This window comes from Arctopsyche grandis, chromosome 9 (genome assembly GCF_051622035.1).
Source record: "Arctopsyche grandis isolate Sample6627 chromosome 9, ASM5162203v2, whole genome shotgun sequence".
In the NCBI taxonomy this organism is placed as follows: domain Eukaryota; kingdom Metazoa; phylum Arthropoda; class Insecta; order Trichoptera; family Hydropsychidae; genus Arctopsyche; species Arctopsyche grandis.
The window spans coordinates 30,966,584-30,991,405 of NC_135363.1; the positions used below are offsets into that span (position 1 = coordinate 30,966,584).

Consider the following 24,822-nt stretch of genomic DNA (forward strand, 5'->3'; position numbering starts at 1 on the left):
TACCCAAATCAACATCCAAATAATGCTGATTACTATTAAAACCTGAAACTTTTGACATTTTTAGAAATATCCACAATATAATACAAAATTTGAATTACATACAGCGCAATTTAAAAACCCTTCAACCAACATATGTACATACATAAATACATACGTTTCGTGTAAGAAATTATATCCGTAGATAGAACGAACGCACGAAGAAGATCAAATCTTAGATCAAACAATCAGCGAAATCAGGAAATACTGATTGAAGAGTCGCCATTATGAAGAATAGAGCTCACAATATCAATTTACTGCGCTACTTCACAGTAATAAAATCTGATTTGACTCGATGCAAAATTCAATCGCCTATTTTATTTAGCACATTCCAAATCAAACAGAATATATGTAAATACTTACATCAATGCTTGTATTTTATCATAACGTATTTATCTACAGGTATGTATGTACGAAGAGATAAGGCGAAACTTGTCGTTTCATTTGTATACAAAATATTATGTACATATACATATGTCTATTGTGCTTTCTTATATGCATTTCCTCCACCTGTGCCTAATATGAAGCCATGAATGAACTTGCATTATTATGCACGGCACTTCTGAGTGCACTTGAAACCTGGAGATAATCACCGGTGAGGTATGCCAAGACGTGGTGAGCGTTATTTATCTCGTTTCTTTCTACATAGTGGGACGAGTCCTTGACCCACTGTTCGAGACCTGAAGTAAGGCTAAATCTCAAAAAAAAAAAAAACTAACACTCAAAACATGTATTCGGATTGCAACATTACAACAGTTTCATAATCATTTTGCACCCAAAAGAAAACAACTGAATATGATCGAGTTCGAAATGCTCTTTTACATATTCCTACTATATCAAAACATCGAAATGGCTAGAAGAATAATAGGACAAGATAAATCGCCAACACAACCCAAGAGAGGACTTCATCCAACGACTGCAAACGATGATGACGAGATCAGTTTCTTTAGTTAACATTATATAATAGGTTGTAAGTTTAGGATCAGTCCAGTCTTTTACTCTATAAATATCATACAGGAATCAAAAACTTCATATAAACTGGGTGGGGCTTTCATCTTCAATCTTTCAATGTACTTTTGGATCATTTTTCTCAACTTCAGCCAGCGTCTTTAAGAGGGTTGGATAGCAGCGTCACTTTTGAATATCGCTTTATAAAAAATGTTGTTTTTGTTTCTGTCTTCGAGCTACAGCCCGAACTACCACGAAAGTGAGTGAGAGTGTGTGTGTGCGCGCGCGTTTTGCATCGAGCACAAATTCCCAAACATCGAATATTATTGATGTATTATTGATGCGAGCGGGAAATATTTGTACTTGCAACGTTTGGGAACATGCATCTTTCGTAATATGCTGTTTCGGTCGCTCGCGCTTATGAATGTATTTACGCGTCCCGCTTCTTTGAATTCTCCTTTCCGTCGTGTCATATGCATATCGTTCAGCGTTTGTTTGTACGAAAGTCTAAGAACTGAGTACTTACAATGGATGGAAGAAAAGGGAAGAAATAACGTATGTTCCAGTCGACTAAAAGACAAAAACGATATTTTAAACGAAATATCCATCTTACAACACATTCGACCACCAGGTAATAATGCTTTCTTGTGACTTAGTAACTATTATTTATTATGCAAAATGTAGTGATGTGAGCATAGCATAGGAAAAGGAGTAAGACAAGGAGATACAATCTCGCCCAAGTTATTCAATGCGGTGCTTGAGGGAGTTTTCAGGAAATTGGATTGGGATACAGCCGGAGTAAGCATCAATGGTCGCTTTTTGAGTCACCTTCGGTTCGCAGACGATATAGTTCTAGTAGCTCGTGATTCAGCTGACCTACTTATCAGACTAACACAGCTGGACAGGGAAAGTAGAAAAGTAGGATTAAAAATTAACGTAGATAAGACTAAACTAATGTTCAATAGTTATTGCATGCCTGATAGCATCCCCTTAGATGATAAACCAGTAGAAGTAGTAAATAATTATTTATATTTAGGTCAAATAATTGACATGTCTGGTAGTAAAAATGAAGAGATAAAGAGATAAACATCGATGTCGCCAATGCTGCTGCTGTTGGAAACTTAGCTGTAGCCTCCACAAGTTCTGGACCGACATCTTTGTATACAGTTCCGCGATATTTATTCGATCAAAATTTATCAGAAACAGCTAGTTCAACGTCATCAACGAGGCTTGATGATTTAGTTATAGAAGCAGAAGCAGACAATCCCAACGAAACAGATATTCATGAACAATTAGAAGGGCGCAGAATAGTAGATATTAAATATTTATTTTCAGCGCTTTCAAAAATTTAGCATGAACACACTAATTGTACATTATCTGACTTAAATTTTGTGAAAGAAATAAGAAAAGGTTTTCTCAGCGAATATGTTTTTCGGTGTAGAATGTGCTTAGCAAAGTAAACTGTATACTCCGAAGATCCGAAACTGCAAGTTTCCGCAAATACTGCTTTCGTAGAAGGAATTATTTGTACAGGTAATGGCTATTCACAATTAAATGAAATTTGAGTCGTGGAACTTACACAAGCATAGAACAACATTTAGCGCCAACAATCGAAGAATGTGCCTTTGATGAAATGATTGTCGTTGGTGAAGAAGAAAAAAGGCTCGCCATTTTAAATGGTGACATAGACGAGGAAGGATATCCCTTACTGACAGTCATTGCAGACGGTTCTTGGGCAAAGAGATCATATAAAAGTGGGTTTAACTCCTTGTCTGGTGCAGCGTGCATAGTAGGGCTCCGAACTAAAAAAGTTTTATATCTCGGAGTACGAAACTCTTAGGGCGGTTTCAGACTAGCGTTTTATACGCGCGTATAATCTCGTTTTTTGAAGTGCATGTAGGCACGTATAGGCGCTTCGTTTTCCATACGCGCAACTCGTACGAGCGTAGACGCGCTTATAAGCTCGTATTATCCATGTTGATACTAAATCACCACTACCGGTTCGAGCGAAAACGCCGAAATAAGCCCGTGTACGCGCGTTCGGTTTTTTGAAGCGCAAAAAGTAGCGCGCGTGTAAGCGCGTATGGCGAAATGACCGTATACGCGCAGAAATAAAACGCTAGTCTGAAACCGCCCTTACCGCTGCATATGTGCCAGAGCTACAAAATTAAATATAGATGCAACTGAGCACAAGTGTTTTAAAAATTGGCGTGACAGCGCTAATGTCATGGAAGCTGATAAGTCTATTTAAATATATCTATATTTTATTTAATAATGTGTGTTTTATTTTCATTTATTATTTTATGTTCAGTATATTTGTTATCTGTAAATGCATTTTCATTTTTCAAAACTGCACCAAGGAAAGATCCCTGGAAAATATACTTCCCACTTTTATTACTAATTGTTTTAATAAAAAATATATTTGCCTTCTGTTTGTACCTGTGAACAATATTCAAGAAGAAAAAAATCGTATATATCAATTTAAAATAATTTGCCCGTGAAAGGGTTTAATTACTATAATCTTTTCCTGTATTTTAAAAAATGTGAATATTTCACTAATATATATGTAGAAAATAGATTTTAGTATTTTATTTTCATTTTCTCCGCAAACAAAATGAAAAAATATTTTGAATAAATTCAAGAATTACTTTACATAACACATTGTTTTATTTTAGAAGTTCGTATAAAAGTGTCACGTACATACATAGACACACCAATCTGGAGAAATAAAAAGAAATCGACAAGTCAGAAGTTGCAATTTGGTGTGCGCGAATATAGTACTTATGTATCGAAATATGTAATACGTACATATTGTGTAGTTACGATTCGAGCGAATTGTATATCGTATGTATGAACTTGTCATGTGAACAGTGGTATATGAGTCGTATGGGAGTGCGTATGTTAGTGCGAGTGTGTGTGTATAGTGTACGTGTACGTGTACTAGCCTCGGACCCCCCCCGACCCCCGCACATATATTGAGTAAAAGGGACAGATGCGCGTCCAACAGATTCTACCTCTTTTAAATTTACAAAATCCAGCTTTCCTAATCAACTATTTTCTCCTCCAAAACTGAACCAATTTTAAAAAAAATTTCATCATCGGTATGAGAAAGATATTTTCTGTGCATCTATCAGCGTATTTTTTTTAAAATCGACCGTTAAATAAGCACGCTGGACTCTTTTCGTGGGTGTAAAAAAGAGGCGATTTTATAGATGTTTGGCGGCTCCTAGCTCCTACAAAAAATAATAAATCAAAAAAATAAAACGATAGATGCACCCCAATGGTGGATATCCATAGCATATTAAAAAATAATTTCTCTAGTGCCATAATTGAGGAAGGGAGAAGTTTAGTAAGTTTGTATGGACAAGGCGCTGCTGTCCAGCCCTCTTAAGACTTTCGCCTTTGAGGATCCTTACTTTGTCCGTAAGTTCAAGTACTTCCTTCAGCTATGTATGTATATGTATGTACATATTACGAATTCTGCAACAGTATCAGTAAACTGAGCATTTCAGAAAGACTTCTTGATTAGAATCCATACATACATACATAGGTATTTATGTATCTGACACATTGCTCCTAATAAGGATTATTTTGTGTAAAGATGGTCTCATGACACAAAGCAATGCATCAGATCTGACTCATTTGCAATAACGGGGTGGGGCTTTCATCTTCCATCTTCCATCTTTCAATGTATGTACTTTTGGATCATTTTTTTTTATTCTCAACTTCAACCAGCGTCTTTAATACTTTCGCCTTTGAGTATTAGATCCTTACTTTGCCTAAGTTCAAGTACTTCTTTCAGCTATGTATATGTACATATTAATATTCTGCAACAGTATCGGTAAACTGAGCATTTCAGAAAGACTTCTTGATTAGAATCCATACATTGTACATATGTATCCATGTATCTGACACATTGCTGCTAATAAGGCTTATTTTATTAAAAGATGGTCTCATGACACAAAGCAATACAAAAAATGCATCAGATCTGACTCGTGTGCATCGGATATCAATCATTGGATGAAAAACATGACCTTGATCATTGCAGAGCATACGCTAGTGGAAAAACAGGTAAAAATAACTAAATTTCTGTTGTATCAGTCGCTCTCGACTAATAAATAGGAGGCACATCAGGCATATCAATGCTATGTGGTCACCTGGCCCCTCTACCATATGCGCGATTCAACAAGCGCTTCTCAATTATTACTACACAATCTAGTCAGGAAAAAAAAACAGAAATTATCACTTTATTCATATTTAATGTTGAGCGTCCGTCGCGCACCGGTGGCGCCGCGCATTCTCGAGAAATCTCATTCATACTGTTTATTTTTCATTTTTCCACAACGTGAAAATTTAGATTGAATTTATTATGACACACACAGTGATATCTCGACTTATTTACGAGCGGTTGTGGTTTTTTTATTTACTAATTTATATAATTTTAGCTAATATGGTGCAACTTTTATTGGATATATGTATGTTTAAACCTCTCACATTCATTTTAATGGCAAACATCTCATTAAATATACTTGTATTTGCTCTGGTACAGCGAGCAATACCGAATCTGCTTATTTTGCCTTAATTAGCATAGCGTATCTCTCGAATTTGGTTACTTTCGAAAGATTAATGCTATTTTATCAAGCGATGTTTGTTAAGATTTACACATTTGAATCAATATTGATAACTCTTTTAAATTCCATCAAATCAACCCAAATCACATCTCTAACTAATAATCTTCGTAAATCCATTTTTGATCATTTGTGTGTAAAACTTTAAAAATAAGTGCAAAAACAAGTGTTACAAGATAAAACAGTTTTCATTGTCTTCGAAAAAAATGTAAATTTCGACTTTCAAGCTGAAGTAATATGAATGAAACATTTAAAATGTTTTCTTCTGGGTCATATTAAAAATAATACATAATGAGTGAAGTAAAAATATATATGAGAGATAGTGAGAACCTATAATGCAAATTTTATAAGATATAGTGTGAAAAAGAGAAAGTTATAGGCGTTTAAACAGTTAAAATCTGACAAAGCGAGAGGTTGGCGGAAAGGATAAGAAACACGGCAAAATGGTCAAAATTGTAGCATTTTTTAAACTTGTCTATTACGATTATTTTTCACCATCGTACTGGAGGATTTGATTTAAATATATACTGTTGACCAAACCGCGCAAAATGGCAAAGTTTCAAAACGATCGGAAGAACGTAGGATATCAAATCCAATTGTTGTCAGACGAGCGAATGCAAACATATGTAGAAGAGGCTTGTCAAAAGAAGACAGAAATTAAATAGATAAAACGATATTTCTCTATTTGGAACTCTTTTGGAACTTTATATGTACATATATGCTTACTAAAAAGTTTACATTTCTGATCCTTTTAAAATCGACCTACATTTTGCTTTTAAATTCCTCACTTTCAGCGCGCTTTGTTTTAGTGATAGTTATTTTTTTATGGCATCAGAGTTCGAAAGACCTCGATCAGACTGAAGAATTGATAGTATTTTATACTGTTCGAAGAAAAAATGCAACGAAGTATTTGAGAATCACCTCTCAACGGTAAACAATAAATGTAAATAGGTGTGTGCGCAGTATTGCGCGGAGAGCATCCATCGCCAATACGACTCGGCATTTACTACCGGCAAGCATTTGGGTCAAACGAAAACGAGTTAAAATTCGCTTGAAAACTTTAGTTTTTCGCAACAATAAAACGCAGCAAGTGTATTCGAACTCGTTTTTCAAAATTTTTCGATGAAAATTCGCTTTAGCGTACCCAGATCGCTCGAGTTAGGGAAAACTTCTGGGTTATGTGACAGGTTAATTTTCAGCAAAATTCGCCATGGTGACATCATAACCGCGCTGGCATAATAATATTGCGCTATCGGCGAGTGTCGACCGACTCATTATTATAACAATTGATAAGAAAAATAAACGCCAGTTTACGATACGGTAACGCGGCTCTCAAACCGAGTGCCGCGAGCCAAAATCGTAATTAGCACCCATTCGTCGTACTCTTTCTTCCACCCGGAGTGAAAACTAGCATTTTTGACTTCAATTTAGCAAAGTAAAGCAGGTGCGCAAAGAGGTGGTTATAGCCCGGATAATGTTTGCTATTCCAGCCAAAGTGGTACTCGGTTCGGAGCATCGTTCCTAGCCGGAGCTAGTTATTTCTTAATTTTATCGTCCACTCTTCGAACGAGCCATCCAAAGGACAAAGGTTCTCTTCCGATACTTTCCAATATTTATCTAAGCGATACCGCACCAGAAACGACCGCTACGCTTCGATATTTATCGTTTGCATTTTAAATCTTGTAAAATTTTCTACATCGGCTTCGGTACTTTTGACGTACACATTTTCGGTCTCGTCAAAAAATTTCTCCGGAGAGATTCTTCCGACGGATGATCGTTTTCGCACAACGTGCAGTATGTACCTACAATTTAAAATAAATAAAATCATCGTTCAAACTTACATAATAATGCACGGGAGAAAAGGGTAAACGTTCGGCCAATACTCATCGCACATACATATATAATAATTCTCTATTGAATGTTCGTTTATCGTGAAAAGAGACTTAGAATCGTATATCGTGGAAAGAGACGCGGCATATCACATAGTGGCCGACAAAAACAAAAAAAATAATCAAACTTAAAATTATTAATTCCGTCGATTCGAATTGCGATATTTTACCGAGTGAGCAATTAATTATATGCACACAGGCAAGTCGGTGACAATAACGCAATAATTTTTAAATCGCGTCATAGTCTATTTGAGCGTCCTCAAGATGAGAGACTTGCTTTGCGATGTGAAATTCGCGAGGGAAAAATGAGAGTGAAAAGGGGACGGGGAGAGGGCCGCGATTGGCGTTGTTTTGTTTGCGGGAGTCGCGCGTGTCGAATCGTAGCGCGGGAATTTCAAACGAGTGGGTGGGGTGGGGCGAACTGACCTTTTTTAGATGGAAGTGGTCCGAGCGGAGGGTCTCCTGGATCTCCTGGTCCTGACCGCGGACGGGCGGCTGCGGCTGGTTGGAGCGGAAGCCATCCAGCACGCCCTTGAACGTAAACTTCTTCATGTCGGCAGTCGGCAGCGGCAGCGGCAATCAGCAGTCAGCAGCCAGCGCCGGCGCCCGGAACTCCAGCAGACTCTGGCCGCCTCTCTGGAGTGGAGCGGACTCGAGTCGACTGTGGAGTGTGGTGTTGTCTGTGGTGCGGAGTGTGTGTGTGTGTGTGCGGGTGTGTGGGTGTGCTGCGCGGTGTGTTGTGTGATGGATGGTGTGTGTGTGTGTGTGTGTGTGTGTATGGTGTGTGTGTGTGGTGTGTTGTGGTGTCCGCCGCCGCTCGTCCGACACTGACTCGGGCGAGTGGCTCGAGCGAGTGACGAAAGCGAGTTGCGAGTCTCGAGTCGCGACTCCACTCGCTCGCCCCGCCTTTACACCTACCCCTACCCCTACCCCACCCTCCCCGCGTACGGCATTGCGGCTGGCGCGCCGGTCGATACGTACGCGCATGCGCACTCTTCATTCCGTTCCCGCTTCATTCCGCGCATCACGCACTGCGCATAGCGGGGCACGCCCGTACCCCCCAACACTATCCGCATTTCAGTGCGACCACTAAACATCACGAACGTCATCTCTCGATGACTCCGAATCACAACTATCGGCAGGGTCGCGCATACCATATGTACAAATGTGTGCAACACACACAGGCGGCCGAAATATTTATTTATTTAACATTTTGGACCATTGTGACATTACAGGAAAAACCTAATGCGCCACAATGGTCTGGGGGGCATTGCTAATATTATTTTTATGTATAATATTATTTATTAATAGTTTTGGACCATAGTGGCATTACAGAAAGAACCTAATGCGCCACAATGGCCTACATTTAACAAAGATATAATACAAGTAAAATTAGTAAAAAACAGAAAAATTTGAAAGCAGAAAACATGGTAAAATAAATCAAACAAAATATGAATAAAAAATAATATCACAGTGAGGCCCAAATGTAAGAGAGTAGATTAAGATTCCACTCATATGTACATCACATTCAAATTAAGAAAGTAATGATGAGCGCAGGTTACCAGATAAATATGTTAAAATAACATCCGATAATCTACGCTCCACAAGGTGGAAAATTCCACATTCAGGGACGGTAGCAACGATTTCATTGATAAGTCGAATAGCTCTAGGTATAGGAGCCATTCGAAAAAGAACTGCGAGCAGATGGTACAACCATTAAATTATGATATCAACCACGCACATAATTATCAGGTACATAAAGTCCCAATTGTTCCAGCAACAACGGGCATGACGTATTACCACGCAGTAGCTGGAGAACGAAACGAATTAATACACTAGATCCGCCCTCACGTCTTATACTGGTCTCCCTTTTGGCGCATGCACAGTTTCTACCTGCACAGTGGGTACCGCTGTGTCGTACGGAAAAAAACCATTTTTTTCTCAACTTCCCCGCTAGTTAAACCCCCCGAAACGCCTCAGTTAGTGAAGACAAGATCTCCGACCAAAATCACACGTCAGGGCCCATCTATGTGTATTATACATCAATGGGTCTGGGTCTACCTCACGGGACCGAAAGTGAAAAGGTCGAAAAAGCAAATAACGAAAATCGAAAGATCTTATGTCGAAAGATCAAAAAAAAGGGTGCATTGTAAACGGTACTATGTATATATAATCGGTCTCCGTGACGAGCCAGAATGTTAAATTACAGAAAACGCAAATATCGGAAGGCAAAGATCGAAAATCGAAAGATCTTAAGTCGAAAGATCAAAAAAAAAGGGTGCATGGTAAACGTACTCACTTAATTTGCGCGAGCAGGATATAACAGGAACAAGAGGAACAGGCTTTTCCTCCCGTATTAATGTGTGCGCGCAGAATGTACCGTTTACCATGCACCCTTTTTTTATCTTTCAACTTAAGATCTTCCGATTTTCGATCTTTGCCTTCCGATATCTTGCTTTTTCTGTAATTTAACATTCCGGCTCGTCACGGAGACCGGTTTTATAGACCTTCTCAACTGCTGATTTATGGACCTATAAGATTCTGTGTAGTATGAGTCAGTGGCTGATTGTCTATATGGGCTGCGAGGCTACAGCGATATTTGTGTTTTCTGTAATTTAACATTCTGGCTCGTCACGTAGACCCATATATAATATATGTATATTAGTGGCATGCGGTGAAATTATCTCTCTTTTTGTCATACAGCCTTGTTTAATGTGCGCGCGCAGGATACTGGAGGAAAAGCCTGTTCCTCTTGTTCCTCTTGTGCCACTTGTATCCTGCTCGCCCATATTAAGTAAGGATGTACGACGGGGGGAGAGAGAGTTTTACCGCACGCCACTGATATATTTACTAACCGTTTTTCATATGTATGCATGGTAAACGAACATTTTCGACTTTTTCACGGTCATCTCTCGATGATTCTGAATAACAATATAGGCAGGGCCGCGCATACCGTATTTACAAATGTGTGCGACACACACAGGCGGCCGGGAAAAAAAATATTGTTTAACCCTTTGAATGCTGACCAACGCCGATCGGCGTTTTGCCAACAAGTCCATGAGCCTGAAATACGGCGATAGGCGTTGTATTTTGAGCATGTACAAAGTAAACAAGAATAATACCCGTCGTGTAATCCGTGTCATTCATTTGTCAACGTTTATAGCCAGCAGCATAGCTCAGTCGTTAAGCTTCTGCTTAGCGTCGAGAGGCGCCGGGTTCGATTCCTGGGCCCGGGCCTCGAATGAAAATCAATTTTTCAGAGTATGCTGTTGTTCAAACCTGGATTTGTGACTCCAGGTTGATCGTTTCCTATCAGAGTTTGCCAATTTTCTCTGATTTCATTGTTGAAACGGTTCCCGGAAAAAAAATTGGCTTAAAATCCTTCCTACCTACGATGTCACCACTATTTGAAGTTTGATTGATGTACAATAAAATGTATGTACAATTCATAGATGTCTCGTTAGTTTGAGAGTTTTTCAGTGTCTCGCAATTCAACGACTTGTAATAAAAATGCTGCATTTGTATTTTGTAATTGGCCAGGAAGGCGCATTGGGCATATTTACATATATACCAGGAAGGCGCCTGTAAGGCCTTCCTGGTATATATGTAAATAAATATGAAATATAAATATGAAAGCTGTATTTTGATTAAATAATACTGGAGGTCTTACTCGACCCCAGTTCGGGACATTCGTTCGATCTCGACGCTCCGTCCTTCACAGGTTAAAGTTTGAATTTCTCGAGAGTGCAACTATCTCGAGTGCATTTTTCCAGTCACCCTACTATTTGAATACATCGCCCTATTTTGCGTGCTTTCAGGAATTTTATGAGTTATTGGAATCTAATAAGAAACATGAAAGAATCTAATGAGAAACATCGAATACTAGTCTGTACGACACTGGACGAGTAGACGCGTGTCATCGGTCACGTTGCGGACCTCAATAGTATCGAACGTGTTTGGGCCGCTTTGGATTGTCGACGAATACGATTGTGCGTGACTTTTTGCCGTCTCTTTCTGACGGGCCGTCACTACGGCGATTACAATGCGATAGAAAAAGACAAAACAAGTGCTCGCATTCTTTGATTGCGCGCGATTTGCGGCCACATCGGAACAGCTGATTGTTAGTTTCTGTTGTGAAACGCGCAGACGCACGTCATACACGTTACACACACTATCTATCTGTCACTTTAAAAGTTGGGCCAACGTCACGTCAGACGACATGTTGTACAAAACGTTTAAAATCTTAGCTCCCCTGTGCACCTACACGGCGGCTAAGAAAAAAAATTTCAGGTTAGTTTGATGACTTTTGAGGTTAGTTCCACTGATAACTTTCTATGTATGATAGTTTTCATACAGATTAACACAGATTACCTAAACACAATAGAAATTTTATATGGAAATCCATCACTATTTCATTTTATAAAAGGTATCTACATATAAATTTTTATATCTATCTTAAAGAAGTTGGTAATCTGATTTTATATAAAAAAAACAGGGCTGTGAAGTCGGAGTCAGAGTCGTTCGAAATCTCCAGACTATGACTCCTATTTTTTTATTATTGTCTAATTAAACGTATTATAGCATGTGTCAACTATGTAGACTCTCCAATTTTATTGAAGTTAATCTACTAATGAATTAAAATCATGGATTGAAATAAAAATAATAAATAAATCTATCTTAAAGAAGTTGGTAATCTGATTTTATATAAAAAAAAACAGGGCTGTGAAGTCGGAGTCAGAGTTGTAAGAAATCTCCAGACTATGCGTCCTATTTTTTTATTATTTTCTTTAATTAAAAGTATTATGGCATGTGTCAACTATGTAGACTCTCCAATTTTATTGAAGTTAGTCTACTAATGAATTAAAATCATGGATTGAAATAAAAATAATAAATAAATATATCTTAAAGAAGTTGGTAATCTGATTTTATATAAAAAAAACAGGGCTGTGAAGTCGGAGTCAGAATCATAAGAAATCTCCAGATTATGCGTCCTATTTTTTTATTATTTTCTTTAATTAAAAGTATTATGGCATGTGTCAACTATGTAGACTCTCCAATTTTATTGAAGTTAATCTACTAATGAATTAAAATCATGGATTGAAATAAAAATAATAAATAAATCTATCTTAAAGAAGTTGGTAATCTGATTTTATATAAAAAAAAACAGGGCTGTGAAGTCGGAGTCAGAGTTGTAAGAAATCTCCAGACTATGCGTCCTATTTTTTTTATTATTTTCTTTAATTAAAAGTATTATGGCATGTGTCAACTATGTAGACTCTCCAATTTTATTGAAGTTAGTCTACTAATGAATTAAAATCATGGATTGAAATAAAAATAATAAATAAATATATCTTAAAGAAGTTGGTAATCTGATTTTATATAAAAAAAACAGGGCTGTGAAGTCGGAGTCAGAATCATAAGAAATCTCCAGATTATGCGTCCTATTTTTTTTTTATTTTCTTTAATTAAAAGTATTATGGCATGTGTCAACTATGTAGACTCTCCAATTTTATTGAAGTTAATCTACTAATGAATTAAAATCATGGATTGAAATAAAAATAATAAATAAATCTATCTTAAAGAAGTTGGTAATCTGATTTTATATAAAAAAAAAACAGGGCTGTGAAGTCGGAGTCAGAATCATAAGAAATCTCCAGACTATGCGTCCTATTTTTTTATTATTGTCTTTAATTAAAAGTATTATGGCATGTGTCAACTATGTAGACTCTCCAATTTTATTGAAGTTAATCTACTAATGAATTAAAATCATGGATTGAAATAAAAATAATAAATAAATCTATCTTAAAGAAATTGGTAATTTGATTTTATATAACAAAACAGGGCTGTGAAGTCAGAGTCAGAGTTGTAAGAAATCTCCACACTATGACACCTATTTTTTTATTATTGTCTTTAATTAAAAGTATTATGGCATGTGTCAACTATGTAGACTCTCCAATTTATTTATTTTTTTAATTTTATTATACATCAATTAATCAAGCAGACTCGTCTAACAGATTGCTCCAAAGCGACGAGTGTGCTAAAAAGATTAAAAAAGGACAAAAAGAAAAAAGTACATGAAATACAAGTAAAAATACATAAATAGAAGAAAAGAAAAATAAATAAACATGACTTAAAAATTCTTAACTGATCAAACTAACTCAACCGTTCTAATTGGTCGCGACTTCCGTAACTTAGGAAGTGGTGCAGAAAAGTTAATCCACTAATAAATTGAAATTTAATAATTTCTTTATAATAATCGTGGATTTAAATTAAATTATAAATAAAATCGTTGAATTTTATGTTTCATACTGTTTCATACGTTTTTACACAGATTATCTAAACACAATCTGCTTTAGGTCATCGACTTTAGAGAGTCTTTAATTAATATTATGTATTAGATGTATTATGAGCATTTGTAAGAATTGTAAATAGGTTTTTGAGCTCTTTTTTCTATTATGATATACTGTATTAACATCAGAATAATATAATACTATGATTACTAACAAAATTAAATTAAAATTGTAAAATAGAAAATGATCAGTAGATCAGTAGCTTTTAAAATAGATATAAGATGTATTGTGAATATAATATTTAGTAATAATAAAAAGCATTTCAAAATCAAAAATCAAAATACTCCCCCTTTCTTCAACATATTGGTTCATTCTTCAGGTTTCTTTGATGCCAATTATGATGATGTGGTCGAACATTCATACATAATATTTATTTTTTATGTTTTTTTAATATACTTCCTATGATTTATTTTATATGCTTTTTTTTACTTCATTGCTATTTTTTATATGTATGTATGTATGTAACCTAAGGTGGGGCCATTTGCACTGATTTTACCAGGACAGTACTGGTTTTTTGGGTATTTGCCCTGGTAAGTCATGAGATAAAACCACTACACTTTTTTATGTAATAGAATTTTATCTAATAGATGGATAAATATACACATTCTTCGCCAAAAATGATTTCTCCTACAAAAATATTGGCAAATTAGTCAAATTAAGTTTCCATTTATCAGGAACAAATGCACCAGTCGAAAGATTTTTTACTTTGATGAATTAAATTGAATGTTGAAAGCTTAAAATGTTTGCTAATCATTTAGTATAATTTTAACCAGTCTTGTGTAGAATTTTATAAGAGCATTCAAGAAAATGAATTCAGTTTTTAATAAATGTGCGTCCGTGATTATTTAATCTTCGTTTTAAATAATTGAAGTATTGAGAAATATGTTTTTGGAAAAAAATGTTCTGGTTTTGAATTTGGCAAAAATGGTCACCTTATAACATAACATAGCATCATGCGAATTTGAAATATATGAAATTTTCACCGTATATTTTCAGTTACATAGGTGCAGCCATATTCGGAACGGGTTTCGTAGCATATTCAGAATACAAAAGAAATGCAGAGATGGCAAAATCTAATATAAAAGTTGATAAATTCATGGCCGAACCGATAACATCGCTCGCCCAGTTGAATAACAGTTCCGACGATATGAAAACAAAAGTGGAGTTGATGATTATGAGAATCCAAGCAGAGTTCTGCAGAGCGTTGGAAGCTGAAGAGGATAGAGTATGTCGGTGGTGATTTGGAAGTATCCGGTGTGATTTATTTCATCGATGATGTTAGGATTTGTTTGCAGGAGACTAAATTCATCGTCGACAGGTGGGAGAGGGAGCAAGGAGGTGGGGGGATAACTTGTGTGATGCAAGACGGACGAATATTTGAGAAAGCTGGAGTTAATATATCCGTCGTCAGTGGAAACTTGCCACCTGGAGCCATACAACAAATGAGATCTAGGTATACATAAGGTTCCATTTGGGAACAGGGATTTTTTATAGATGTCCTATTTATTTTTAGTTTTCGGATTCAATTATCTCTTAAACTCAACGGATCAGACATAAACTTTTTTACATGTAATAGAAATGATAAATTTTATACACTTATATTTTTATCTCAACCAGAGTAGTACTTTTACTCTAGAGAATCGAGGTATTTTGAGTCTTACTCGGAAACTTTTCAGTGTATTTAATTGAAATATAATATAAATTATAAATTTTATATCCTGATATTTTTTACTTTACTGGAAGTAGTACTTTTACTCTAGAGAATCGACGTTTTTTATATTTTTCTCAGAAACTCTTTGGTTTATTGAACTGAAATTTAATATCTAGAAGTTTAATACCAAGTTATCTAGTCTAATCTATAATTTGGAAAGAGACTTTGTATGTATCCTTGGTCGTCGTTTTCGTCGTCGTCGTCCGTAGATCGGTGACGTCATCGAACACGTGATTCGATTTTTTTTTTTTCGATCCATGGGCGCCGATTTGTTTTTTTCGTTTCAATGGATTCACCCCCGCGGGGGCGCAAGGCGAGTAGCTTCATGGGGCCCCGCCAGGGGCGCCACAAGGGGCGCAGCCCCGTGGGGCCCCGAAGGGGGCCCGGGGGGCCCAGCCTCATGGGGCGCAGCCCCATGGGGCTCAAAAGGGGGCGCCACGAGGGGCGCAGCCCCGTGGGGCCCCGGGGGGGCCCAGCCTCATGGGGCACAGCCCCATGGGGCTCAAAAGGGGGCGCCACAAGGGGCGCAGCCCCGTGGGGCCCCGAAGGGGGCCCGGGGGGCCCAGCCTCATGGGGCGCAGCCCCATGGGGCTCAAAAGGGGGCGCCACAAGGGACGCAGCCCCGTGGGGCCCAGCCTCATGGGGCGCAGCCCCATGGGGCTCAAAAGGGGGCGCCACAAGGGGGCGCCACAAGGGGCGCAGCCCCGTGGGGCCCCGGGGGGGCCCAGCCTCATGGGGCGCAGCCCCATGGGGCTCAAAAGGGGGCGCCACATGGGGCCCCGAAGGGGGCCCGGGGGGCCCAGCCTCATGGGGCGCAGCCCCATGGGGCTCAAAAGGGGGCGCCACAAGGGGCGCAGCCCCGTAGGGCCCCGAAGGGGGCCCGGGGGGCCCAGCCTCATGGGGCGCAAGCCCTAATAGGCATTAACTAAGGGGGGCGAAGCCCTAGACGGCAATTAATCATGGGGGCGCGGAGGGGCGAAGCCCTAAAAGGCAACTGATCATGGGGGCGAAGCCTTAGACGGCATTTAATCATGGGGGCGCGGAGGGGCGAAGCCCTAAAAGGCATTAACTAAGGGGGGCGAAGCCCTAAACGGCAATTAATCTTGGGGGCGCGGGGGGCGAAGCCCTAAAAGGCATTAACTAGGGGGGGCGAAGCCCTAGACGGCTTTGAATCATGGGGGCGCGGAGGGGCGAAGCCCTAAAAGGCAACTGATCATGGGGGCGAAGCCCTAAACGGCAATTGCTCATGGGGCGTGGAGGGGCGAAGCCCTAGAAGGCAAAGGCTCAGGGGGGTGCCGAGGGCGAAGCCCTAGAAGGCAAAAAAAAAAATTGATTTTTTTTTTTGATTTTTTTAAATTTTTTTTTTGATTTTTTTTTTATTTTTTTTTTGATTTTATTTTTTATTTTTTTTTAATTTTTTTTTTTATTTTTTTTTTAAATTTTTAAATTTTTTTTTTTTTTTTAATTAAATTAGCTTAGTCATGTTTAAGCGGTTTATATTATAAACACTGAGCGAAGCCGGGTAATACAGCTAGTATATAATAATTAGAGGTAGGATAGTCACAGTGCTATCCATTGTTCGGCAAACCTTTAACAATGCATTTACAACCTTTGAACAATACACGGCCCCCTCAGGCTCCGGTGACTAATAATAATATATAAAATTTTGTGAAGATCCGTCAACAGGAAGTGGCAGTTTACTCTTGTTCGATATTTCTTCTACTATTGTTTTGGTCCCTTTAAATCTGTACGTGTGCTATTCTCGAAAGTTCCAGTATAAATTTAAAAGTAGAAATCCTTGTTTTAATGTCATGTAAAACAAAATTTACAGATTTAAATATGTGTGCTCTTCACTAGAAAATTCAAGTATAATTCTTGTATCAATGAGATGAAATTAAAAAAAAAATGAGATTTTTTCCTCTTAGAAAAGCCATTAGTGTTGCGACCACACGATTTTTTTCACACTACTGAACGTTTCGAGCTCAAAATTTATATTTGTATTCTTTATGTACTAACTTAGAATTGATAAGGTTTTAGATAGAATTCGAAACCCAAAAGTGGTCATTTTTTTTAAAACCAAATTTCATGATTTTATTTTGACTTGTTGTATTAATTTTATCTTTTTGATATTTAATGTCCATTATATTTAGTGATTTTAAGTAATAAAAAAAAATTTGAACAAAATCCGACGACCGGAAGTAGACCTTTTTGTCTTGTGTAAGATTCATAGCCGGTATGTGTGAACGTATATGTATGTTTAATTATCGAATTTTGTTTTGTGACCTTATATTCCTCAAATACATATACAAGGTCGTGGGTTGGTCACATTTTTTTTTTTTGGTTTTATTTTTCATTTACTATTACTTTTTTATGTGTGGGATCCTCGTGTGAGAAATAATCATAGAACCTAATAATATATATTATATGTACCATATATTTTCACATTGCAGAGGAAAGAAATTAAGCGACGGACATTTGCCTTTCTTCGCAGCAGGCGTCAGTGCCGTAATCCATCCACGTAATCCCATGGTGCCGACCATTCACTTCAACTACAGATACTTTGAAGTGACGGACAGTGATGGTTTAACAACTTTTCAAACACTCAACAATTAATAAATAAATAAAATTCAATCCATATACCCAGGCAGTAGACGAATTTTTATATTCGCATTTTGTTACACACATCACGCAAAACCTATATAACTTTTATAAATTTACTTAATAATGAAATAGCTAGGTGATTTTAGTAACAGTTAATGCTGATAGATAGTGAGTTTATGTATGCACTGCTCAATAGCTCGGCCGTTAAGCTTCTGCCTAACACCGAGAGGCGCCATGTTCGATCCCATGAGCTGACCTCGATTGAAAAGAATTTTTCTGAGTATATCGGTAGTGCTGCTGGTCAAATCTGGATATTTGTGACTTCAGGTCGATCGTTTCCTATCAGAGTTTGCCAATTTTCTCCGATTTCATTGTTGAAACGGTTCCCGATTAAAAATTGGCTAAAATTCATCCTACCTACTATGTCACCACTATTTAAGTATGATTAATGTACAATAAAATTTATATACAATTCATAGATGTCTCGCTAATTTGCGAGTTTTCAGTGTCTCGTAATTCAGCAACTTGTATAATAAAAATGCTGTATTGTTTGTAATTGGCCAGGAAGGAGCATTGGGGTTTACCTGTAAGGCCTTCCTGGTTTAAAATGTAATAAAAAAAATATGCACATGTTCAATGTGCATATTATAAAGGTCTTTTCTGACTGATAGCAATTCTGCCTACTGCCAACGATATGGAATAAATTTGTATATAATATAATTCATAATTCAGGATCCGTACAATGGTGGTTTGGCGGTGGAACTGATCTCACTCCGTATTACTTAAACGAAGAAGACACCAAACATTTTCACGGCTCTCTAAAAAAAGCATGCGACAAACATGACAAGTCCTACTATCCAAAGTGTGAATATAAACAGACCGTAAAATGAATATGTAACTTTTTAAAACAATTCTAAGCGATCGTACCGTGTTTAAGGTTCAAGAAATGGTGCGATGATTACTTCTTCATTCCACACCGGCAAGAGCGACGAGGCGTCGGTGGAATTTTCTTCGACGACATCGACAGTCCGACTAAAGAAAAAGCATTTGCGTTCGTAACCAGCTGTGCCGATGCCGTAATACCGAGCTACATCCCATTAGGTTGTCATATTATGCTTCATTCGATTGCATCAATGCTTGTAATAAACATACAATTGTGATTTATAGACGTACATACATTCGCTCTCATGTCTCGGATAGGTGCCACTTTAGTATGCGGTCACCTTCACATATCTACTTCAGTATGCGATCTACCTTCACGTTTTTACTTTAATATGCGGTCTCACTGTCTCGGTTCTCGCGTGTGACTGAATAATACCGATCCTAACAACCTAATCGTAAATGAATAGGGCCAACCCTAACTTAACCTAACCTAACCTGGCCCTTAAATAAATAGGTATTGGCTGCTAAGATATGTTTTTTTGTGAAAATATTGATGAAATAAAACTTAAAAGAAACACATCTTAACAGCCAACACCTATTTATTTAACCCTTTGCCTGCGGCAATAAATATAGCGAACAAGCCCTGTATGCGGCACCTTTTTCGCGAATTTGGCAATCGAGTTTTCGACCTTAAATATAGATTTTAATATTTACTCAAGTAACTAGATATGTTAATTAACACAAAGTATTATTTTAAACAATAAAATACATAATATATCTCGTAGTTTTGGATTAATTTTCAAATAATCATTCTTTATACAATTGAGACGTATCGTCTCAATTGTATAAAGACGTGACGTCACATAAGCGAGGCTTCAGTATGGTTCCACAAAAAACTAATTTTGACTGGTATATATTCATTTTAAGCAAATTGAATAGATGGCATTCAACTCTCAGTAATATATTCAACCAATTTTGAACCTTAAAACAGTTGAAATAGGCGCATATAAGCCTCAAAATCCCGTGCAAAGTTCAGAAAGTCTATGGAAGACAGCCGCGCTACAGACTTGTCGCCCAAAGTTTCCATAGAAGACGGCCGCGGGCAAACGGTTAAGGGTCAGGTTAGGTTAGGTTAAGTTGGGGTTGGCCCTATTCATTTAAGATTAGGTTATTAGGGCCGGTATTTTCTTAGCTGTTGACGATATTTTGATAGAAATGCTTCGACAACATTATGGGGCTTGGGAAAAAACAAAAATTATAATAAACAGGTTGTTGCTACAATACAAAAAAAAAAATAGTCGACTGCAATTCAAAGGTAGATCGCATGCTGAGGTAGACGGCATACTAAAGTAGCACCCTCAGATATGTACATATATAACACCATTGATTCCGTCTTATTGATACTATGAATCACTTTTATTCCTGTACTCAAATTTCACAATCACATCACGGCAGTCGCTAATGTTTCCTTTTAGCGACTTGTTATGAAATATACTTCGAAATTTGACTTAACACTTACTTTTTCAACTCGATGGTGAATCGAAAGCTCAAGTATGAAGTATGTATGATACACTTAGATATAATTGGGATAATTCAAAACGCCTTTTCTTCGTTTTCTGTATAGAAAAGACTTTTGAATATGCTAGTATATAATTCATTAAGACTGGATAATCCTCGCACTGATACGATTCATTATCTTACTCATTGTTGCTAGAAAGGTCCCAAATAACCATATACATCATAATTTGATATCTGCAATGTTCTGAATTTTACAAGAAAAAGTAAAAACAAATAAAATTACAGTGAAGCAACACAAAGATGACGCTTACGGTTACCACGAGCGACAATGGCAACTTTTACGGAGAGGCAGATACGTCGAATTCAATCTGATGTATGATCGGGGGACTAAATTTGGCCTCCACACTCCCGGTGCAAGATATGAATCTATATTGATGTCGTTGCCGTTGAATGCCGTACGTTGGATGTGTATTATTATGTGCATTGTATTATTGTATGTATGATGATTTTTATTTTTGTGTTTTAGAAATGGGAATACATGCATAAGCCTAAACCGGAGTCTTTGGAAGGAAAGCTTTTAGAAGTTTTAAGGAATCCACGCAATTGGTTGAATACTGAGGAAGCGAAATAGTAATTTTGTTAAATTTGAAGTTTTGAAATTTTGATATATTCTATGAATGATTTTTTAATTTTTTATAAAAAAATCGTAAATACAAATAAGAATAATTTTTTATTAAATTAATGAATAAAAATAACAATGTGATTTTATTTTCTAGATTGTAACAATTGCATTGCAAGTTTTTCAGCTTCGCTGACACTCAAACTTGCTGACAGATCTTTAACTCCCGCCCTGAGTTTTTTCATTTTCTTCACACTCTTTTGTTGAATTCCTTTTGAAACTGATAATTTTCTTTTTAAAGGCCTGAAATAATACACACATTAATAATGATCAAATTATTAAGTTTAATAGAACATTTAACATACCTGTGTATATTTTCTTCACTGGCATTGTCATCTTCGTCTTCGCTCGATCTATCGTTGCCTTCAAAACTGCTGTTTTGAGGACTTTCATCATTGTCGCTTTTTCTCTCACCATATACTTTGTCAGGGTCTGGCAACCAGGACATGTCGGGACCGTCGGATTCACTCTCAGAACCGAAATCATCTTTCTCCGCTTCTTCTTTTTTACTTTGTTTCAATTTTCGCTTCTCTTCTTTATGTTTCAATCGGATTTTTTCTCTGAATCTTTCTTTATCAAATCTATCTTCTTCTCTCAGAACTAATTTGGCTTTTTCAATATCTATTCCACCCTTGTCTTCGTTCTCATATTCCTTGGCTAATTCTGAACGCAAATCTCGCTTTTCATTCAACAACGCTTCTCCTTCTTCATTAAATACAACTTTAGTATTTGCTACAATTTTTTTGTTTAACAATTTTTTCACAATCGCAGCCTTAGTGAGTGACTTCTTCTTTTTTACAGGCCTTTCCTCCATATCGATAGGCTGCTCATCGACTTCATCAATTACGTTATGATTCCGCCTTTTGACAGTTAGAATGTCTTCGCCGTCATCATCGGAGATATCAAATTTGAAACCACCGTCTCCTTCAGTTTGACTTTCATTTTGGTAACTATCATCATTGTCATCGTCAGAATCGTCGCGAGTTTTCTTCGATTTATTAACACTCTCTTCGGAAACATCAGATACATCATCTTCCGATCTATTTTTCTGTTTTTGTGCTTCAATGTTCTTTTTAATCTTTTGCAAAAATCTTATTCGAGGTGGAACGACTAATCCGAGAGATTTCGCAAAAGCATTCGTGTCTAGAGCATAAATATTGAATATATTTTTATTTTTCATTAGAAAAACTGATTTTGCATACGATACAAAAGCTCTTTGTGCGGTCTGTTTCAGCTCGGAAAATTCAGCAAGGAAAGATTCCATTTTTCTCTGAGGAGACATTATTTTGCTAGGGTCTATGTGTATTTTGTTTATGGGTATCTTCTTCGACTTCAACTCTAACAGCATGGCTTCTTCCTCACTCGGCAAAAGCATCAACAATCCTTCTCCCTTACCTTGCAAACCCCTAGCAGTCCTCCCCACTCTGTGAATATAAGTATTACCGTCTTCAGGACAATCCACCTGAATAACCCAATTCACCAGCGGAAAATCTAATCCTCGAGACGCTAAATCCGTAGCAAACAAAACTACATTCGACTTTCTACAGAATTCTTTGTAAATTTGCTCTCTACGCTCTTGATGCAATGACCCGTACAAGGCTAAAAGACTTATACCCGGCCTCAACTTGCAAAATATTTCATAAACGTACTTGACTTGTTTACAACTTGCCATAAAAACTATGGACTTCTGTTTCAAGTGATTCTTAATGAACGACCATAATATCGATATCTTTTCATGCACCTCGCATATGACGTAGTTTTGTTGTAGCGAGACGGGAGTGCTCCATTCAGATTGCTCGTGCGGAGCCACGTAAGTCGGATCAGACAAACTCAACCTAGCCAAATCCCGCACTGATTTGGTCTGCGTGGCCGAAAACAGCAACGTCTGCCTTTTAGGCGGTAAATTCTCGATAATGGAATTCATAGCGGCTTCGAAACCCAAATCTAAACACCTGTCGGCCTCGTCCAACACTAATATTTGCATATTGCTACAATTGAAAAGCGGATTTTCGTCCATATGCTGCAAAAGTCTTCCAGGTGTGCATATCATAATGTTGCATTGATCCATTCTTTTGCGCTCGAACTTCAAATTTTGGCCACCGATTATTAGACCGGCTGAGAAATCGTGATGTACACCGACTTTACGTAAAGTCTCGAAGATTTGATACGCCAATTCCCTAGTCGGAGATATGATCAAAGCTCCGACTCCGTCCAAGCGAGTCCATTTTTGGCAGAATAAGTGTTCTAAAATCGGCACTAAGAAGGCTAAAGTTTTACCAGACCCGGTTTTCGCAGCACCCAGGATGTCTTTACCTTGAAGAGCGAATCCTATGGATTGCTTTTGAATTTCAGTCGGCACGAAATATTTGCCGTCTTTCAAGCCACGCAAAGTTTTCACAGATAACGGTAAGTCCTTGAAGCTTTTGATGTTGTCTACGCTGATCTACAATACATGACGAGTAATATGTAATATGTATGACTAAGTAATATGTAAGACGATGTTGGGACAATATGATATTTTCGAAGTAAACTTACATCGGAATAGCGCTGTTGGAGGCTTTCGATGAGATTGCATTCAATTTCTCCAGTTTTCTTACGCGGCTTAAACTTCTTGAACTTTTTATTATTTTTCGTCGTCTTTTCGACCACTTTTTCCTCGCCCATGGCTTAGCAGAATACAAAATCCCAACCAAAGCAAAAGCACGTGCGCAGCAAACGTCAACTGAAATGACAGTTCTCTTTTCAGTGCTGCCAACTTATCATATTAGTCTTATAAACACAATAAATTTTTCGACCATTAGCCATGTAATTTATAGTTCGGTGCGGGGCCACTCTAAGGGGTGATTTGAGGGTGCAGAACACCTGGACGCCAAAACCCCAAATGGCTAAAAAAAACTAAAAATGAAATAATATAAAAAATATATTGACGCTGCCGTTAAATAAAAATTTAAATAAATTTGCAACGTCGCCAAAGCCGACATTTCGGGTGCAAAAGTGGGAGAAAAAAAAATAGCGATGGAAGAAATCGTACATTAATTTTTAATTAAAGATGAAATCCGTTTTCAAAAAACAGCGTTATAACAAATATACAGTAAATATATTTCATATTCCTCTTCGGTCATGGAATGTTTTGTAACGGATTTTTATTGCATTGTCAGATTTTTGGATGCGGTGCATCCGCTCTAAAATCGCCAGACAAATTGAACGACAGATTAACGAACGGCTACTTTAAATGCAATTCTCGTCTTCTCGAATGATAGATTGCACATCAGATGACGGGTAACCTTTCGATGTGCACAGATGCAATTATTAAAATGGTAATTATTAAAATTGAGTTGGATCTTTCAGGCGAGTTAAATAAGGCAAGATTCGATAAGTTCCGAATCTTGCCTTATTAAACTCGCCAGAAGGATCCAACTCAATTTTAATCATTGCATCTGTGCACATGGAAAGGTTACTCGTCATCTGATGTGCAATCTATCATTAAAAAAAAAAGAGAATTACGTTTAAAGCTGCCGTTCTGTTAATCTGGCGGTTTTAGAGCGGATGCACCAAAACCCAGATTTTTAGTTACTGAAAG

The 24,822-nt window shown here is 37.4% G+C and overlaps 4 protein-coding genes across 5 annotated transcripts in view; 1 reads left to right on the forward strand and 3 right to left on the reverse strand.

The window, feature by feature from the left end:
* Window positions 1-8,417, reverse strand: part of Tomosyn (syntaxin-binding protein tomosyn) — a 325,351-nt gene extending 316,934 nt beyond the window's left edge. The window contains exon 1 of the mRNA XM_077438881.1: window positions 7,928-8,417. Coding sequence (XP_077295007.1) covers window positions 7,928-8,053 — 126 coding nt within the window. The 5' untranslated portion in view covers window positions 8,054-8,417. The remainder of the gene's footprint in view (window positions 1-7,927) is intronic.
* The window catches only part of LOC143917399 (uncharacterized), a 557,584-nt gene that overhangs the window by 386,674 nt on the left and 146,088 nt on the right, over window positions 1-24,822 (reverse strand). The gene's annotated exons all lie outside the window — the stretch shown is intronic.
* Window positions 11,444-21,310, forward strand: Coprox (oxygen-dependent coproporphyrinogen-III oxidase). 2 transcript variants are annotated; one of them, XM_077437726.1, is made up of 8 exons: window positions 11,444-11,791; window positions 14,848-15,076; window positions 15,147-15,304; window positions 18,013-18,143; window positions 18,896-19,025; window positions 19,101-19,264; window positions 20,849-21,018; window positions 21,090-21,310. In XM_077437726.1, exons 1-8 carry the CDS (start codon window positions 11,721-11,723, stop codon window positions 21,192-21,194), a joined length of 1,158 nt encoding a protein of 385 aa, XP_077293852.1. In that variant the 5' UTR covers window positions 11,444-11,720; the 3' UTR covers window positions 21,195-21,310. The 2 variants fall into 2 exon arrangements, with proteins under 2 accessions (XP_077293852.1, XP_077293853.1); XM_077437727.1 differs by having other exon boundaries at window positions 11,631-11,791; window positions 18,013-18,137; window positions 21,090-21,307.
* On the reverse strand, window positions 21,275-24,016 carry LOC143916577 (putative ATP-dependent RNA helicase DDX10). Its single transcript, XM_077437724.1, has 3 exons — window positions 23,778-24,016; window positions 21,548-23,685; window positions 21,275-21,485 (listed from the first exon to the last, which is right to left on the reverse strand). The coding sequence occupies exons 1-3, from the start codon at window positions 23,904-23,906 to the stop codon at window positions 21,329-21,331; spliced, it is 2,424 nt and encodes an 807-aa protein (XP_077293850.1). The 5' UTR covers window positions 23,907-24,016; the 3' UTR covers window positions 21,275-21,328.

Excerpts from the sequence above, each read along its gene's own strand:
- Coprox (XM_077437726.1), top strand. The coding sequence starts at position 11,721 with ATGTTGTACAAAACGTTTAAAATCTTAGCTCCCCTGTGCACCTACACG. Across the intron at positions 11,792-14,847 it reads GCTAAGAAAAAAAATTTCAG|TTACATAGGTGCAGCCATAT; the intron begins GTTAGTTTGATG and ends GTATATTTTCAG. Across the intron at positions 15,077-15,146 it reads TGGAAGCTGAAGAGGATAGA|GAGACTAAATTCATCGTCGA; the intron begins GTATGTCGGTGG and ends ATTTGTTTGCAG.
- LOC143916577 (XM_077437724.1), bottom strand. The coding sequence starts at position 23,906 with ATGGGCGAGGAAAAAGTGGTCGAAAAGACGACGAAAAATAATAAAAAG. Across the intron at positions 23,686-23,777 it reads TCCAACAGCGCTATTCCGAT|ATCAGCGTAGACAACATCAA; the intron begins GTAAGTTTACTT and ends CATGTATTGTAG. Across the intron at positions 21,486-21,547 it reads AGTGAAGAAAATATACACAG|GCCTTTAAAAAGAAAATTAT; the intron begins GTATGTTAAATG and ends GTATTATTTCAG.